This window comes from Lissotriton vulgaris, chromosome 10, assembly GCF_964263255.1.
Source record: "Lissotriton vulgaris chromosome 10, aLisVul1.2, whole genome shotgun sequence".
NCBI classification, from domain to species: domain Eukaryota; kingdom Metazoa; phylum Chordata; class Amphibia; order Caudata; family Salamandridae; genus Lissotriton; species Lissotriton vulgaris.
Window position 1 is genome coordinate 878,545,072 of NC_141698.1, and position 20,254 is coordinate 878,565,325.

General features: G+C 46.0%; 1 protein-coding gene across 1 annotated transcript in view; it reads right to left on the reverse strand.

Annotated features, from left to right (window-relative positions):
- DUS3L (dihydrouridine synthase 3 like) overlaps window positions 1–20,254 on the reverse strand; it is a 169,718-nt gene that overhangs the window by 47,098 nt on the left and 102,366 nt on the right. Inside the window, exons 5-6 of the mRNA XM_086941835.1 lie at window positions 12,029–12,070; window positions 5,177–5,329 (exon numbers count right to left, since the gene is read on the reverse strand). Of these exons, the coding sequence (XP_086797961.1) occupies window positions 5,177–5,329; window positions 12,029–12,070 (195 nt within the window). The remainder of the gene's footprint in view (window positions 1–5,176; window positions 5,330–12,028; window positions 12,071–20,254) is intronic.

Genomic DNA, 20,254 nt, shown 5'->3' on the forward strand with positions numbered 1-20,254 from the left:
TTTTTCCAAGAGCAGTAGAAATATGATGGGCCTGTAATTTTCAGTCACAACTTTACCCAAGTTGTCTTCTTTGTAAAGAAGATTTACCACTCCTGCCTTCCCTTTGTCTACAGCTTGGGCAAATGGGGGAACACAACATTCATGGAAATTATGTTCAGTGATTAACTTGGTACCCCATACCAGGCAATGCGAAACAGCCACATGGAAGGAGTTTTTTCTTGTTTTAGCATACCATACTAAGAAATGCCCTACTGTGAGGACCTCTGAATTTGTAATCTGGGTTTGTGTGATGACAGAACAAAATCGTTATTGCACAAGGATGGCAACATTGCAGAAGTTGTCTCTAGGCTACAAATAAAAAGACAAAATGAAAAAAAGAGGGCAATTTAAATCATACTGTATTTGTGCCAGAACCATTTGCTTGCGGCTGGGCAGGTATTTCATAGACGCAGGCGCTTGTGCTAAATGTCCAAGATTTGGAACCGGCCTTCCTTTCCCATTAAACATGCTCCATCCCGAACCGTCATTAGGAAAGAACTGAAAACACTCCTCTTCCAAAAACATTTTCTCGACCCCATGGCCTATCACCACCTGCCCAGGGTTGGCACTTTGATACATGTCAACAGGACCCCCGCTTCTAGTCCTGGGCTCCACTGTTATAAATCACTGTAAGTATATATTTTAGTTCAGATGGTTCAATAGATGGAGACCAGGTTTACAACATACAGAATGCATGAACCCCCAGGAGAGGAAACATGGTGTCCGAATTAAATGCAGTGAAGGGGCAACACAACAGCAAAAAGACTAGGGAAAGATAGAGCCACTTACCACACACACTAAAGAGTTCCTCATTCCCATTCTTTGAAACACAGAGGCTCAAAAATGTACTGGTCTTATCCAGAAACATCGAGGGATTGACCATTTTTGCGCTATTTATATAGTGCTGCGAATCACCTGTGAGGGTCTCAAGGCACTGGCGTTGTTAGCTGCTCCGTGGTGATCTGTTCATTCAAACAGCCAGGTCTTGAGTTCTTTTCTGAATTGATGAGGCAGTCCTGAGGTGCAGGTGAAGGTAGTTCCAAGCTATGCACCAGCTGAGAGAAGGAGCATCCTCTGCTGTTGCCTCAGCAGATCCGGGGGTGTCTGCGAGGAAAGGGAGGCAGATCATAGGTGTCTGGTTGGTTGGTTGGTGGAAGGTCATGTGCTTGTTGATGTATGATGGTCCTTCGTTGTGGAGGGCCTTGTATGCGTGGATCAACATCTTGAACTGGTATCTGTTCTGGGTCGGGAGCCAGTGAGTCTTGCCACTACTATCTGTACTGTCTGTAGTCTCTTTAGGAGGTGTGGAGTGATTTCTACGTAGAGTTTGTTCCTATAGTCCAGCTTGCTGGTGACGAGGGCCTGCATGACGGTCCTTCTGGTGTTGACTGGGAGCCACCTGAAGATCTTAAGGAGCAAACGTAGGGTGTGAAAGCAGGCAGAAGAGACTATGTTTACCTGTTTCTTCATAGATAGCTAGCTGTCCATTGCCAAGATTGCGATGTGGTCTGTCGGGGCAGGGGACGGGTCCTGTTACGCAGGCCACCATGTGGCAAGGTGTTGTTTCCAAAGATGAGGACTTCCGTCTTGTCCGAGTTGAGCTTGAGACAGTTGTCCTTATCAAGCTGGCGCTGGTCCTCATACAACTGTGGAAGCTGGGCCTAGTGGTGGAGGGGTCTTCTGACAGTGAGATGATGAAAAGGAAGTCATTGGTGTAGGAGAGTATATTGATATTGAGTCTGTGCAATCTGACTGTGTTGGTCTGGGCGGTCATATATGTTTTGAAGAGGTTGGGGCTGAGAGATGATCCTTGGAGGACGCCGCAGAAGATCTTTGGTTCCGAGGTGAAAGGTGGGAGACGGATTCTCTGGGTTCTTCCGGTGAGTTATGAGGCGATCCATTTGAGGGCGTCTTCCTGGATTCAGATGTGGTGGAGTCTGTTGATCAAGATGTGATTGGAGTCGGTGTTTAAGGTGGCTGACCGATCCAGGAGGACGAGGGCTGCAATTTTGCTGCTGAGCAGGAGGGCCCTGATGTTGGTAGCTGCAATCAGGGCTGTCTCGGTGCTGTGGCTGGCTTGGAACCTGGAATGAGAAGGGTCCAGGAGGTTATTGTGTGCCTGGTGTCTGGGAGTTGCTGGTTGATTGCCTTCTTGAGAACCTTCACTGGAAATGGTAGCAGGGAGATGAGCCGGCAGTACTTTCTGGAGGTCGTCACCAATCTTCTTGGGTTGGAGACATAATGGGGACATGGATCTGTGGGTGTTCCTCAGTGCACAGAGTTCATGATGGAGATTGTGGCTTGAGTTGTGAGAGGGTTCCACTGTTGAGCAGGTGTTCATGGGTGGGAGCAGGCTGATGCTGTTGGCCTGGGGGGGTTAGGGATTGAAGTTTTCGCAGATGACTGAGATCTTGTTGAGGAAGAAGTTCGCCAGGGTGTGTCACAGTTCTTGGGAGGGGGTGAGGGCATTCTTGGCAGCTGAGAGGTTGGAGAATTCCTGCATGATGGCAAAGATCTACTTGCTGCGGGTTGTGCTGGCTATGCGGTCTGCTAGGGCATTCTTCTTTGTTTCTTTCAGGAAGTGGTGGTATTTGGTTAAGGGCTGTCTTGAACGTGGTATGGTCTCCTGTCTCTATGCTGGTGCGCTTTCTCGTTGACGGAAGTTGAATTTGATGGATTTCTGCTCCGCCGTGAACCAGCTGGCTCTTCTAGCAGGTCCTTTAGATTTGGCTGGCTTGACGAGGGTGACTATGTCAGAGCATTCTGTGATCCCCTGGGAGAAGTTCTTCGCAGCCTTTTATGGGTTGGATGTTATTTGTGGGAGGTGGGAGTTGACAGCGTTTTCCCACTGGTCTTCTGATATCTTTTTCCAGTTTCTGCAAGTGGAGCTGGGGGGGCATGGTACCCCTATTGGCAGGTACTGAGATGGTGAAGTGGACGCTGTAGCGGTCAGTCCAGGTGAGCTGAGAGACGTGTGGCACTTCACTATCGTTGGATGACAAAAAATGGGGTCCAGTGTGCTTCCTGCAATGTGGGTTGGTGAAAAGTTGCTTGGGGCCGTTGTGGTTCATACCCTTCAAGCGGTTGTTGTGTAGTGTTGCAGGGGTCGTCAAAGTGGAAGTTAAGATTCCCCTAGAAAGATGTAGTGCTTGGCGGCGATAGGGGCAATGAGGTCAGGGATGGCGTTGTAGAAACTGGAAAGTGGTCCTGGTGGTCCGTAGCCGAGGGTGCCTCAAATGGTGTTTTTTACATTTGTGTGGGGATGGATGTTGAGATGCTCCATTATCGGGGTTGAGGCGTATGGTGAGGTCGTGCAACGGCTCTTGTCCTTGAGGTTGATAGCAATTCCAACTCTGTATTTGTTGGTTCGGTCCTAATGTGATATCTTGTAGCCTTTAGGGTAGTGATGGCGATGTCCAGAAGAGAAGCAGAGTTTAGCCAGGTCTCTGTGAGCTAGATGACATCTAGGGTGAGGAATGATATTGTGTCCCAGCTCTCTGTGGCGTGTTTGCCGAACGATCGTGCATGGAGTAGAATGCACTGGATCAGTGCGGTGTGGTGGATGCAGTCGTGTTTGCGGCATCTCCAGTGTTGTTGGTTGCATTGATGTTGCAGGTGAAGTGGCATTGCTGAGAGGAGTGCTGTGTGGTGGAAAGTAGGAGAGTGAATGTTGGGAAAGCCAGCAGCAAGGCGGCAGGCTCGCTTATGCACAGAGACAAAAAAACAATAAAGGACAAGTGGCACAGAATAAAGAAAACGGGAACGGATTGACGGCACACAAAACATTTAAGGGACAAGTGGCACAGAATTAGGGAAACTGCACAGAAAAGCAGCAACAAAAAAAAACACAAAAAGCTTCAAGCGTCCGAACAGCGAGGGCAAACTGTTGGCAACAAGGGCCTGGTCGCAAGTGGCCCAATGTTACGTCTGACACCGTCAGCTGGTCCTAGGTCTAGACACCACACTTCATATTGGAACTTGTAGTTGTCTTCACCATTACAACTGCAATCACAGCGCCAGGATAACCTCGGAGGTGATAGTTTGCTTTACACATAATATAACTACGGCCTTAAAAATACCTATTGCTATTGGACAAAAATGCAGGACTCACAGTAGGCATTCCCTATATAACACAGGGGCAATCTCTAAACCATATTAATTTATTTTGGCTGCCCCATCCCTAGTGTATGTGCAGGGCTTCCTTGACCCTGAAGCGCAGGTTCGTATTCACAAATAACGGTAATAAAGAAATATAGTGATTTGTTCCTGGTCAAACTGATTAATGTCCAATCAATAAGTAGTTAAAGACTGCAACACTGTGCGCTCAGACAACAGCAAGATCCCACTGTATATGGACTCATTTACTTTCTCTTCTCCACTCTCAATGCTTTCCTGTGCTAATCCTTCCACACCCCAATATAATAGAGGTGAAAATAGGAACACTTATTTCAATGTAATTGTGTATTAGATTCAGCCAGATAGGAACATCTGAAAATTATGAGCTGGTATGAAGAGAAGAAATAAAGAGCACAAAAAACAATTCAGCTGCACACATTACTGACTGTTCCAGTGGAAATAGGGTGCGGCACAAGAGGGTTAGGGAGAAAAGATGATTTGATGGACTCCTTAAACCAATGTCACCGAATTTTAAGCATACTTAAGTTGAAAATAGGATCAGACCAGGTATGAAAAAGAAACCCTTCCATAATGGGAGTGAAATATTTAGAGCAGGGTGGATTTTGAAACAAAACAAACTGTGGGAAAAACTTCAAACTTGAACTGTCCAGGGTTAAAGGTTAAACAGAATTGTTTCTCCAGAACAGAGATAGGTGGCACAGACAGTTTTAGAAGGCAGCTGGCTTGGGGTGTATGGTGTGTCCTCTGTCAACCCAGGAAAGCACTGTAAAAAATTAAACTGACATTGGAAAATGCCAGTGTAAATGTTTTTAACTCAGGATTTACAATTAGGATTGGTTGAGAGGTATGCCTAAAGCAGGCAAAGTGGATGGCTTCAGATATTCAGAATATTTCACAGTGATTAGAAATATTCCCAAACTGAGAATTGGAGGTCATATGTTGCAAACAAATGTTTAACCAGTATTAAAAATGGATACGTTCCATTAAAATAATGATCAACCTGAACACCAAACAGATCTTCAGTGTGATGCCGTTTCATGAGCGCCCATTCTGAAGTTTGACCCTGAAGCAGTTTTGAACACATGGCCATTTCTCCGCAGGTGATATCCGCTCCATAACGTTTGCATATTCTTCGAAAAGGTAGATTTCCACACTGAAAAAAAAAAAGAGTTAAAGACAATCTCACTCGAAAAACAACAGTGAAACTTATTGAAGTATCATGCTAGAGTATTTACTGCCAATACAAACAGATCAGCACAAGAACTCTTTGAAAATTATAAAAACAGAAAGGAGGTCAGGATAATGTCCATGGTTGCTAGAGGGTCCAACAAGATCAGCAAGTGTACATGTATACTGTAGTAAATGAAGTAATGTGGCCAATGGAGGAATATAAGGAATTTATTATGCACTACAGAGAATAACTGGTGTTCCCATCAGAAAGCAGGGAGCTAACTGACTGGGGAGAACACAGTGGAAGATGACATCAGGAAAATGGAATGTAAGACTTAAAGGGGTACAGCAAAACATAAGTGCAGAGAATACAACATATCCTCTTCCCTTCGTATAGAAAAAACAAAAGTAAATTTAAAAAAACAAAAATACTAAGCACATGCTCTTCGTTACAGAGAGAGACCTTACTTGCAAACAAAATCATGTAAGTAACCCAGAGGTCTTCTCACTGTCTGAGCTCTACCAACACCAATCTCATTGGAAGGCACATTACCCCCACACTCAGCCTTCTTGTACAGTGCCACACGCCTCAAATTCCAACTCTCACCGTTAAATAGAGTCACAAACCTTTTATGGACAGACTTGACCTTAAATGGTCCCCTGAACTTTGTCAACCCGACGCCAACTCGACCAGGTTTGACTTTCACCCAATCATTCACTGCAAATTTACACCTTCCATCTGGTTCACTCACATTGTCAGGATTGTCAGGGCTAACGGGAACGTCAGCGTTCAGATACTCCTTCATCCATGCAGCGACAAGCTTGGTACCAGCTGAACGCCCCCTCATGACACTAAAAGGAATCATACCAGTCACACCATTTTCAGTAGTTCTGTAGGCCCAAACCAGGTCATTAACCAATCCTCTCACATCCGTCCTAGAAGAAATCGCCATCTGAATCGCACCTTTAACCATCCGGTTCGCCCTCTCGACTATTCCATTCCCCTGGGGGTTGTAAAGTGAGGTCCTTGAGTGTGCAATACCGCACTTTCCCAAGAAATTGGCCATCTCCAGGGAAGTCAATTGCGTCCCATTATCGGTGATAATCCTTGTTGGAAAACCTTCCTCTCTAAAAATTTCACTCAACACAGCAATGGTGCTGTTCGTAGTGATCTCCTTCATGAATTTAACTACCAACCACTTTGAAGAAACATCAACTACTACTAACCCAAACCTCATATCTTGACTCAACTGGTAAAACGGGCCAATGAAATCAAGACATATGGTGTGCCATGGACACCCTGGGTCTACTATTGAGCCACAACCAGCATGACTGCCGACTTTAAGCCTCTTCTCGCTCTCCAAGCAGTCTGTACATTTTTTCACCCACTGAGAGATTTCTAAGTCCATTCCGGGCCACCAAAAATTCTCCCTAACTCTCCTCTTAGTGAGGGACTGTCCTAGGTGACCCTCGTGGGCTAACTTAAATAGAGTAAACCTCACTTCCTGTGGAGGAATACATTTATCTTCCATTAAAATCATGAAACCATCTTTGTCCAAGACAGACAATTGTTCCAGAACTTTCAAATATGGGCGAAGTGCAGGGGATAAGCAACTCTCTCTCCTTGGACCCTTCACAATCAGGTCTTTCACTTCACTCAACACCACGTCCTTAGCCATGGAGGTATTCCACAAACTCCTACTAATTGCTCCAGCACACATATCCACTACCTCATCCACAGCAGCCGCAGACCCTTCTGAATTGAGTGATTCTACACCTAACTTGTCTACCATCTCCCAAGGTAGTGGAAGTCTAGAGAGTCCATCAGCTTGGCAGTTCCTCCAACCTGGAATATACTCAACAGTGTACAAATACTCTTGAATCCTAGCAGCGAGTCTAGCTAACCTCGCAGAACCCTTGCCAGCCCCACCAGGTGAAAGGATTTTAACTAAGGGTTTGTGATCTGTCAATAACGTAAACTTGAACCCCCACAAGTACATTCTGTAATACTCACAACCCCACGCTGCAGCTAGGGCTTCCCGCTCGATTATAGAGTAATTCTTCTCTGCCGCTGTGAGTGTCCTTGAAGCAAAAGCTACAGTCTTGAGTCCAGATTCATGTACTTGAGCCAAAACCGCACCAACCCCCACAGCACTCGCATCCACCGTCAAGACTGACTTACGGTTGGTGTCGAACGGTGTTAAGATGCCTGCCTCACAAATTTCAACCTTGATCTTTTTAAAACACTCTTCTTGTTCCACACCCCACACAAACTTGCATCCTTTCCTCAACAACACCTTGATCTTTTCGGTTTTCTCTGCAAAATCTCTTACAAACTTAGCATAGTACTCAATGAGGCCGAGAAAAGACCTCAACTGATCTTTGTCACACGGAGCTGGTGCATTCCTGATAGAGTCCAATAAATCTCTCTTGGGTTTAACCCCGTCAACAGACAGAGTATATCCAAGGTATTCAACTTCCTCCACCGCAAATTTACATTTCTCTTTCTTTAGAGTCAATCCGGCTTGTTCCATCCTCTCCAAAACAGTTTTTAAAATCAAATTGTGTTCTTCAACAGTCTCTCCAAATATCAAAACATCGTCCTGGAAATACACCACGTTGTTCACACCCTTCAGTACAGCCCCCATCATTCTTTGAAATACTCCAGCTGCAGAGGCAAGTCCGAAAGGCATACGTGTGAATCGATATATTCCCTCAGTTGTTATGAAAGCGGTCAATGCCTTGGAGTCTTGATGTAGCTTTATTTGGTGATAAGCGCTGCGGAGATCCAGCTTAGAGAAGTACTTTCCCCCTTTTAGTGACAAAACCAGCTCGTTGATGTTCGGTAATGGGAAGTTGTCTACTACAATGTTCTGGTTCAGGGTGCGAAGGTCCACACAAAAACGGAATTTTCCGTCAGATTTGGTCGTAATAACTACGGGAGAAATCCAGGGTGACGTTTCGATCTGTTCTATCACCCCCTGGTCTAGCATCTCCTTCAACATCTTCTTCACTTCCTCACGTGCAATAAATGGAACCTTCCTCACCCTGTGTTGCATAGGTACGGCATCATCACGCAGTACAATCTTATGCACATAACCTCTCAACTCTCCAATGTGCTCATCAAACAAACCATTCATCCCTTCAACAATTGAATCCGTGGTTATACTATCTACAACCATCACCTGTTGTGCTGCCCTGGGATTGATGATTATACAGAGGTCATACTGTTGCCCCCACCCCAAAATTGCAGGACCTGATTTGGCTACATACACCTTTCCTTTAGCGGAACGGTCCTTAAATGATATTACACATACCATAAATCCGATCACATCTATACTCTCACCCTGATACCCACAGGGACTAATATCACTAGCAAATAATTGCACGTCCTTCCAATTTTCTAAGTACATATCTTTGGGGATAACAGTCCACAATGACCCCGGATCAACCATCAACTGGATCTCTATTTTATCAATAAGGAATAGGGCTTTAGGCCTGTATCTTCTACCAGGCTCACCTTCGTTCACACCATCCTCACCCAAACACAATATTTTGTTGGCACCCTCAACACCAATAATGTCTCTCACTAATTCCCTGTTTTCTACAACAGCCACTTTATCAGCGTTTGCACCCCTACACATCTTGGCGAAATGTCCTTTCCTCCCACACTTTCTACACACTTTGTCAATTGCAAAGCATCTCCTGAAATCTGAACTATGGAAAGTACTCCCGCACCTACTGCACATCCTCCCTTGGAATCTATTCTTGTCATTGCCTGAAAACCCATTGTTAAATCTCCTCGGACCTCTCTCACCCAGATCTACACTTTTCTTGTTCACAGCAGCAACTTCATCATGTTCAACACAAGAAACTCCATTCCCTTGTACATTTTCCTTTGCGTTATCTTTTCTTTCCATCTCTCTCATACATGCATTCGATTCCTCAACTACTTTCGCTATGTCAATAGCCATTTCAAGGTAGGATTTTTTGCAGCCCACAGTTTTTCCTGCATCTTTTTATTCCGGCATTGTACTATCAACTGATCTCGTATCATTTCGTCTCTTATCTCTCCGAAATTACATTTAATGGACAACTCACGTAACCTAGCCACAAATTGGTCCACTGATTCCTCATTCCTTTGGGGTTGAGTGTAAAATTTATGTCTCGCCATGACGATGTTCACTTCCTTTGCATACTGCTTCTTCATACGAGCCTTTGCTTCTGTGTACACGTTGGTTATTGCCCTTCCATCTTGGTTTAGTCCTACCGGAAGATATTTAAAAGAACGTTGACCTTCTTTGCCTAAAGCACTTAACAAAAGGGCTTTTCTTCTAGTTGCACTGAAATCCTTCCCATCAAGTGCTTCTATATAATTCTCGAAAATGTCTATTCATTCATCCCACTCAATGGGTGGATCTCCAGTAGTTTGTAGGAACATAGGAGGTACAATAACATTAAGGTTCTCCATTTCAAAAGTTTTTTTTTTAATTGCACACTCTTGATATATTGCTTATAAAATAGTGTAGGCGCTACTCTTCTCTACACACAGGTGGTCAGTTTTAATTGATGTGGGCACTCTTCCACACCAAACACACAAAAAAAAAAATATATTTTTCTCAATCCTTTAAGTTCAGTATATTAAAGTACTATTCCAAAAAGATGCTTTAAGTAGGCCATTCAGTTTAATGTCATAAAGTACACAGTCTAGTAATATGGATTGTGTCAGAAACTACTTGACATTCTGGTTACCCTTGAGCCTTTAAAGTGTACTTTTGATTTCTCCAAATAATTTTCTCACCGTTTAAATCACCTCCTTTGTTGTTTGCTGTCGCTCGTCTTTTGGAAAATTAGCCACGGAAAGTGTCCTTTGCCAGCTACTACGATGCTTGTATGACGCGTTGTTTAGTTACTGGAAACAGCGCTCGTACAACGCGTTGCCTAGTTACCTTGTAAACAAAATGGCGTCTCCGTTGCGTCGATGCGTCATTTCCGCCTGACGTTGCCTGACGCTGGTCTCCGATCTACTTCCTGCTAGACGTTCAGTGTGACGTCTACGGTGCGAATGGCTTGGTTCGAGCGGTGACACCAGGTAGGCGCTGTCTGCTCGCGCTGCTCGCGCTCGTACTTAAAAGATGCCGACAGATTTAAAAGATGCTTGGTTCGAGCGGTGACACCAGGTAGGCGCTGTCTGCTCGCGCTGCTCGCGCTCGTACTTAAAAGATGCCGACAGATTTAAAAGATGCTTGGTTCGAGCGGTGACACCAGGTAGGCGTTGTCTGCTCGCGCTCGTACTTAAAAGATGCCGACAGATTTAAAAGATGCAGCAGACTGTTTTCCGACGATTACAATTAACGTTAATGATCAATAGAGTATAAATTGTGCATTTTGTTTCGAACTAAGTAGTCAATCCATAGGCAATCAAAAGGGAAAGTAATGGTCCGTTTAAATTCCAATTAAATGCAAAGTTCTAATGACGATTCTCCGCTACTCTTAAGGGACACAGTCTGACTCAAAATTAGGTTAAAAGGTCTCTCAAACTCACCAGTAGTTTGAATAAGGTGCCAAAGCCAAAGGTCGATTTCCTTTACTCTTTTGTAGTTATTCTTTTCCCAAAGAATGTCTCTTCCCTTACTTGAACCTTTCCATGAAGATAATGCACTTTTCCTCAAAGTGACTTGAATTAATTCTTGTGAGATTTTCTTCTGGTGATTTCCTTTCCTTTAAGTTTCAGTATCTTTCTTTTCTTTTGTCAAGTTCTTCACCAGTCTCAAATATTTTTTAAAAATGCGTGGTTCTTCTTTCACCAGTGGAGTTCTTCTCCCTCTGTAGTTGTTTAGCTCGCCCTGCTCATCGTCGCCATGTGTAGTAAATGAAGTAATGTGGCCAATGGAGGAATATAAGGCATTTATTATGCACTACAGAGAATAACTGGTGTTCCCATCAGAAAGCAGGGAGCTAACTTACTGGGGAGAACACAGTGGAAGATGACATCAGGAAAATGGAATGTAAGACTTAAAGGGGTACAGCAAAACATAAGTGCAGAGAATATAACATATACCTTGAGGCAGCATAGGTGATTCTCCTCAAACTATGGCATGTGTGTACCAACTTCCACAAGGGTTGGCCATTCAACTGTGGTTAGTTTCAGTGCTGGTTATATCATATCCTGAAATATTATCCATAAAAGAGGTAATTTGAGATAAGGGATTTTTTAACACCTGCATGTTGAGGTGAGATGTTTTGATGACTGGAATGAATCAGCTATCTTTATTTAAGGGGCAGTGTCTTAGAATAAGAATCACTTTGTGATGTCAACATCAAGCACATTACAGTTAGATATTTAGGGGAAGTGATCTTCATTTATTGTTTCTACAGCAGTGTAAGAGGGGTGAAGGACCAGCATATCAACATGGCCACGGGAGTCCGGAGGTCAGTGTTACAAAAGGTGACCACACCCCTATCTTCATCATATTAAAGGCAAAGACACTGCCAAGCTACTTACATCACCTTTTGTCCGGGAACAACAGAAATGTGTTTCATGGTGCACGCATCTCTCTCCTGATTTTTATTAGTGTAATATTCCTACCTCCTGCTGATTGGATTCATATACTAAATTACATTTTTATGAATGTTGCATGCTAACATTTGTCTGACTTTTTAAAGTAAAGATGTTACATACCGTGGTTAGAGGTGCGAGGTACAGCTTGTTTTTGAAATCGATCTGTTAAAAAAAATGCAGAAATGACAGAATTGAGGACGTGCACCTGCTACAACACATCTTGTCTGTTCTGGCATCAACTCAGTATAAACAAGATACCCAATTTCAAAATGTATTCAACCAGAATAGGAGCGACCCGTGACCCTGTCCACAGGTAGGTTGCTCCACACGCCACACAGCTCCACCAGTTGGTGCCCGTGCTCTCACCCTCGCTGCTGCCGCGAGTTCGCACCAGCCCTTGATCTGCTTCTCCCCTTGCACCTGCCTGCCGTTTTTCTCTTCATTTTTGTCTCTCTGGCACTGCACTTAACCTCTTTTTGCCTCTTTCACCTCTACACTTTTGGCACTGCCTTTCACTTCTCTCACCCCTTTTGCGCCTTTTTAGCCTCTTTCTGCCGCCTGTTTTTTCACTCCTCTCTCTTGTCCTTCAACATTTCTTTCCCCTTCCCGCCACTGCGTCCCTTGCGCCACCGCCCCCCTCGCCTGCCATTCGCTCCCCCACCCGCCTCCCAGGAGCTGCTCCCTCCCACCCATCCCTTCTTAATGACAGCCGTTGGTGCACCTAAGGCGCCCCCAAGGCAAGCCCGTCTGCGCCCGTCCGTGCCTGAACTGTGCCCCACACACGCCACAACACCAGCCAACAATACGACGCCAGCACCCTCCACGCACTCAACTCTGGCCGATCATACACCTGCTTTCTGGCCACCCGAAGCGCACCCAAGGTCCCTTCTCCTGCCGGAGCTGCTGCTATACCAGCCCTCAGGCCACCGCCTTGTCCACCGGGGTAGGACGCAACCACCTCATACTACTGAACAACCGCTCCGCCCGCAAGCACGCCATAGAACTCTGGGACCTACTCGACTCTTCCTCCCCAGAAGTCGCCTTCCTGACGGAGACCTGTATGAACCCCACCTCGGCACCGACATCGCCATAGCCATAACCATCCCGGACGGCTAGAAGATCACCTGCAGAGACCGCACCAACGGAGCCAGAGGAGGAATCGCCATCGTCCACAGAAACACCCTCAGAATCTCGACCAGCACCGACGACACCCTTAGCACCGCGGAACACATTCACTTCCAGATCCACATCAAACCCAACACCATCTTCAGAGGAACCCTCATCTACAGATCCCCCGGACCCCGGCCACAGTTCAGCGACTCCATCACCGACTTAATCAGCACGCACGCCCTCGCATCCACGGACTACATCCTCGTCGGAGTCTCGAACCTCCACCTCGAGACCACCGACAGCAACTCCACCACCCTGCTCGACAACCTCGGACTCAAACAGCTCGTCACAACTCCCACCCACGCTGCCAGACACATGCTCGACCACATCTTCCCTGCAAGCAACCACGTCACCTTCAGCCACACCACCGAACACCACTGGACCGACCACCGCTGCATCCACTTCACCTACGAGAAACCCACTGCGCACCACCCCACACACAACGTGCCCCTAGCCGCAGCTGGAGCAAAATCACCAAAGACCAGTATATCACCACCCTCGTCCGAAACCCACCAACTAACACCGCTGACACTGCCACTGCCACCCACAACCTCAGGCAATGGATCGACGACTGCACCAACACTCTCGCCCTGATCAAGAAACCCTCTAACAGACGCACCCACAGAAAAGTCATCTGGTTCACCGCCGACCTCCAGGCGTCCAAGCAGCCCTGCCAAAGGCTCGAGAAAAAGTGGTACCGCGAACAGACGCCCGACAGCAATGCAGCCCACAAGCGCGCCATCCGCAGACACTACCAACTCATCCGTACCGCCAAAAAGACCTCCTTCAAGGAACGCATCGACAACAACGCACACAACAGAAAATAGCTCTTCAACATCGTGAAGGAACTCTCCAACCCCAACTCGAACGACATCCTGCCATCATAAGACCTCTGCTCCCCCCTAGCCAACTTCTTCCACCGCAAGATCATACATCCACGACAGCTTCAACAACAACGCCCGACAGCCACCGACACCTCAGACCCATCGCTCCCCAGCCCCACCGACCCCCTGCTCTCCTGGACCCACGTCAACAACGACGACACCATAAAAATTATGTAAACCATCCACTCTGGCTCACCGTCAGACCCATGCCGACACCACATCTTCAACAAAGCTGGCTCCACCATTGCACTCCATCTCCGCAAGATAATCAACAACTCCTTCGAAACCGCTACCTTCCCGGAGAGCAGGAAGCACGCAGAGATCAATGCCTTACTCAAGAAACCCAAGGCGGACCAGAAGGACCTTAAGAACTTCCGGCCCATCTCCCTACTCCCGTTCCCGACGAAAGTCATTGAGAAGATAGTCAACAATCAAATGGCCTCCTTCCTCGAAGAAAACAACTTCCTGGACCCTTCCCAATCCTAAAACTGCAGCAACCACAGAACCGAAACAGCCCTCGTTGCCACCACCGACGACATCAGGACCCTGCTGGACAACGAGTAAACCGCAACCCTTATCTTCCTGATACTTTCGGCCGCCTTCGACATCGCCTGCCACCACATCCTTCGCACATGCCTCCACAACGCAGGGATCTGTGGCAAAGCTCTGGACTGGACCTCCGCCTTCCTCACCGGCAGAACCCAGAGTGTCCTTCTCCCTCCATTCCGATCTAAGGACACCAAGATCATTTGCGGCGTACCCCAAGGATCGTTCCTCAGACCGACACTCTTCAACGTCTACATGGCACCGCTTGCCAACATTTTCCGATTGAACGACTTCAACATCATCTCATACGCCGACAACACACAGCTGATCCTATCCCTCACCAAAACCCCCACCACTGCCAAAACCAACCTCTATGAAGGAATAAAGGCCGTCGCCAAATGGATGAAGAACAGCCACCTGAAACTGAACTCAGACAAGACAGAGGTCCTCATCCTTGGCTCCAGTCCCTCCGCCTGGGACGACTCCTGGTGACCGGCCGCGCTGGGAGCTGCACCGACGCCGACCGACCAGGCACGCAACCTGGGGTTCATCCTGAACCCATTGCGGTCAATGTCCCAGCAAGTCAACGCAGTGCCCTCCACCTGTTTCAACACCCTCCGCATGCTCCGCAAGATCTACAGATGGATCCCCAACGAAATCAGAAGGACGATCACCCAGGCCCTCGTCAGCAGCAGACTGGACTACGGTAACGCCCTCTAAGTGGGAACCTCAGCCAAACTCCAGAAATGACTACAACGCATACAGAACGCCTCTGCATGCCTCTTCCTCGACATCCCCCGCCACATAATATCCCACCTGAGAGACCTGTACTGGCTCCCCGTCAACAAGAGGATCACCTTCAAGCTCCTCACCCACGCTCACAAAGCACTCCACAAAACGGGACCAGCATACATCAACTAGCGGCTCACATTCTACACCCCGAACCGCCAGCTGCGCTCCGCTGACCTCGCCACGGTCCCACGCATCCAACGAGCGACCGCCGGCTGCAGATCATTCTCCTACCTCACCGCCAAGACATGGAACGCCCTCCCCATCCACCTGTGGTAGACCCAGGACCTGCTGATCTTCAGGAGACTCCTGGCTGTTCGAGCAGTAGCAGCAACCCCCACCCCTCGAGCGCCCTGAGACCCTTACGGGTGAGTAGTGCGCTCTAGAAATGCATTGATTGATTGAATAAAGGGAACATACATTAAGAAAAAGCTGTATTGTTTTTTTACTTCAAGATTACCCGCTCAAAGAATTCACATTCAACTTATGCAGACTGCAGTCCATGACTGGAGCAGTCTTCAACTCCTGAAAAAGTACAGAACTGCTCTAATGTAATAATACGCTGTGTAACTGCTGAATGTTCTTATCTGCAATTTACCATGATTTACTGTTCAGCTGGTCGCCATGTTAATATATACACACATGATATTAATTGATAGGGTCTGTCCAGGCTCTCTGCTAGGTGGGACCCTGCAGACTACAGCATGAGAGGGGTGGCCCAGCGTGGATCACAAGCGCAGCTGCCTGACAGCTAAGCTCTGAGGCCTAAGCAGCTGAGATAGAACAGTAGATAAATCACTCAATACTGCATAGTTCTAAATAAAAATATGATAGTACGTAGCAATAGTCACAATTTTTTTGTTCGAAAACGGCAGGTAAATAGAAATAAAAATGCATAGATCGCCCTTTGCTCTACCACCCTGAGTGAAATGTTCTATTACCCTTGATGGGGACGGTCTCAACTGTCCAGGTCTCCTGAAAACAAAAAATTTGAGAAACGTTTATAAAATCTGTCCAGTCTGGAAAGGAACCTTGACACACAAACCTCCCACGTTCCAAAATAGAGGTCTGCAGGGCAATTTAAGCTCAAAATCCAAGGGCCTTGGATCTAGGGTGGGAGTGTTAGCCGGACTGGTTGAAGAGGGAGATAGAGGAGGATTAGGCATAACCAATCAGTAATTTAGTCTAAATAGAGGATCCATGATCCTCTGGGATAAACCATCACCAGGTGGGTCAGACTCCGTGGGATTGGACAATGAGTCAATCTACCCCATCTAGTGCTGCTAAGGGAGCAAAACAGTTGTGGGCTAAGATGGCATAGTGAGATTTGGGTAAAGGAGCAGAGAGTGTGTGGCCTAGGAAGGGGATTTGACCAGGTAGAAGTAGTGAAAAAGGACGATAAAAGTATCCCAGCAGCAAAACTGATAATTGGTGCAGTAAATCAGATGGAGAACTAGTTCTACGTAAGATAATGTCAACTAAGCTAGGAGATTTGAAGGACAAGACTATGCAATCTCCGGCTAGTGTTTTGACACCCCTGCCAGCCCATTTCACACTTCTGACCATTTTGATGTTTTTAAAAAGGGCCCCCTGTTAAGCCACCCAGTGTAATTATTTATTTATCAAAGTTTCCAAAGATCTGAGTTTGCTTGGGCTGGAGTGGGCACGTTCACTAATATCTCAACAGAAGGTGTCGCTTCAGGGGGGGGAAGATCAAGAGAGTAGAAAAGCCCCACCAGTTATGCTCGGACACCACACAATATTTGATTGGCGAGAGGTGCTATAGTCAAATTTGAATCAAGAGTGTCGACAGTGTGACAAGACCACAGGTTAATTCCGTGGTGAAGATGGACTGCGGGCGGGGTATAAAAGGGCAGTGGGGAGGGTCGAAGGAATCACAGCGCATGACTTCAATGAATGGCAGGTTGTCCCAGAGCATGATTTGATCTTCAGTAAATCTAGACAGCTAGTAGTAATAAACATTGCTGACTGGATGCATGCCAAAAAATTAAAACTTAATGGTGGAAAAACCGAACTCCTCCTTTTTGGTAACAATAAAACCCTCTGGGGACCCCACCATTGGCCTTCACAAATGGGTTTTACTCCTCTCCCATCCCAATCAGCCCGCAATCTAGGTGTCATTATTGATGACCAATTGACGATGAAGCACCAAGTGGTCAAAGTGGCCTCCACCTGCTTTGCCATTCTTAAATGGCTTAGGAAAATTCTCGAGATGCTCCCTTTCTCTACCAAAAAAACTGTCATCCTGGCCCCTGTAGCATCCAGATTGGATTACGGTAACATACTTTATTTAGGGGCAAGCAAGGAAGTGCTGCGCAAGCTGCAGGTAATACAGAACTCTGCTGCCAGATTGCTCTGTAAACTACCCAATAGGACTCCCATCTCAGCCTCACTCCGTGACCTCCATTGGTTGCGAATTGACAGTCGAGCCAAATTTAAAGCCTTATGCTACATGCATAAAATTAACTCCGGCATAGCCCCCCATTATCTAAAGGCCTTGGTGCACCACTATCATCCCCCATGCCTTCTTCGATCCTCAAATCAACACAAATTCCAAGTCCCAAGGATCAAACGAGCCAGAATTGGAGGACACTCCTTTGCATATCTAGCCCCTTACCTTTGGAACTCTCTTCCAACTCACTTACGTACTGAACAACACTATCTTAAATTTCGCAAAGACTTAAAAACCTGGCTTTTTGATCAGTAGTCCTCCTACTCTTTTTGTGCCCAGCCTTTCATCCTGACCTTTGTGTTCTCAAGCGCCGGGAAACCTCTGGATAGTTGTGCGCTGTATAAATGTAAAGTAAAGTAAAGTAGTCCATTTTTTCCACCTGTAGAAGCCTTGCAGAAAGAGAATCTAGAGAAGTCTTGACTAAAGTTTCCAATGTTTGCACTGTGGCAAGCAAATGCTTAAAATTTTCCAAGTCCACTACAGGAGGTTTGGCTCTGGCCCTATTACTGGTTGACTTCGGAGGCGTCTCGACAATTACAGGCGCTTTTAAAAAGTTAGTGTCCAGAACTTTAATAGAGGGTCCTGGGGGCTTCATACGCAGGGGGAAGGTTGGGCTAGAGAATCAGAAAGGGAAACTGTGTTAATACATACAGAAATGTCTTGGACACGACCATTAGTCCTCTTTCTCACAGCTGACCCAGGAATCCCATTGTCACATCTATGGAGGGTAACCAAGAGAGAGTCACTATAAATGTCAATGGTGGCTTGGTGACGAGTAGTAAGTCTCTCTCCAACATTGGTTATCTCTTTGTCAATCACTCCCATTGAGCTGTTTAAAAAGTTCAGGATCGAAGTGCGGGACTTACCAGGTGACTTAACGTTGGCCGAGGTAGGCAGGTGTTTTCTTTTCACCATGATGCAGTAGCATAATACAAAAGTGTTTCTACAACAGAATTACACCAACACTGGATGAGCCAGGTGGATGTGTCAGGAGTACATCCAGCAAGAGGAGAAAGCAAATAAAAGACTCTTAATCACCACCTCATAAAAACCTAAAGGGAAAGACAGGATGTGATAGAGATACGTTTGAGAGAATGTGTGGCTGGGGTGGCTGCAGCTCTAGGTAATAGATGGGTATATTTTATAAAGTGGACACCTTAAAATATATATGTGCACAGGTGCACTAGCCTGCCTAAAACCTAGATAAATTGCTCAATATAGTTTAGAATTCTATAGGTCCAATCGAAGGGATGGTGAAAATAAAACATGTTGGCACTGCTCACCTTATGGACACAGTAAAGGTGGGGTATTTTAATGAAACGTGGGTCAAAGTGCCATCTATTTCTTGGGTTGGGGAATTTTGATGAAAATATATAGAGGATAGGTAAAGAGTAATTGTGCAGTTTAGCCCAATATTCCCATCAAGGTGTTCTGTAAAACCATAAGCCGCGAGGCAAAAGGAAGAGTGGTTTGTAAAGGTGACCATAACCTTAAGATGGCAATACAAGACCATATTACACGTTAGCCATATGTTTGTTTTGGGGCACCTCAAATAGCAATAAACGCACAGATCTCACCCCCCTTCACAACAATGGACATAAACAACCTTTGAGGATGAAAATCTGTATGTAGTCGAGTCTGCAATTGGATCGAATGGATATGTACATTTAACACAGAAACCTACACAAATACACACACATAACAAATATACAGAGGTACACTACTGCAATTGTTTTACAGGTTACATTTTAACCATCCCTTACATGCATATACATACAAAAGCAGAGAACACATGTTTCTGTGTAGGATTAATTCCATTGAACTTTTTTGAAGTGTGGGTCTTGAAGGATAAGTGTGGGCATCAGCGAAGCAAGCAATTAGGTGTGTATAACGACAGCATAATCTGTGTGCCAAATTTGCAGATTTACCCATGCATACTCACACACATTCTAAATAAGTGAACAGGTATGGAATGTTGTTCATTTCTAAAAAGGTGCGTTTGCCCTGCTCCCTTCACTAGCCAATCCATTCCCTGCTAGTGATCTTTCACAGATCTTTTTTCTTAGCTTTTGGCTAAACTCTCTGCTCTGCTTTGTCTCTCCTGTTGCCAGCACTCCAACAAATATGTTTACTGCTTACCGTGCTTTGTGCCCTGGCTCCTGTAACCGGTTGTGTTTTCATACCATTTTCCAACACTCTGCTGTTTTTCTTCCTGCTCCGGGTTGTTCCTTTGTTGCTTGCCCCCACCACTGATCCTTGCTATGCTTCCTACTCCTTGATCATTTCTCCTTTCACCACGCTGGTGCCTGCTATCGATTTTATACTAATCGATTCCTTGCCATTTACTATGCTACTCAATCCAAACTCGGTGCCTTCTTATCTCAGATTTTAACTTTTCTGAATGGTCTCTAATCTCATCTTTGATGTTTTAGAAACGTTCCCTACCTTACTTCTTGTTTCAAACCCTAAGCCGTGCTTCACGTT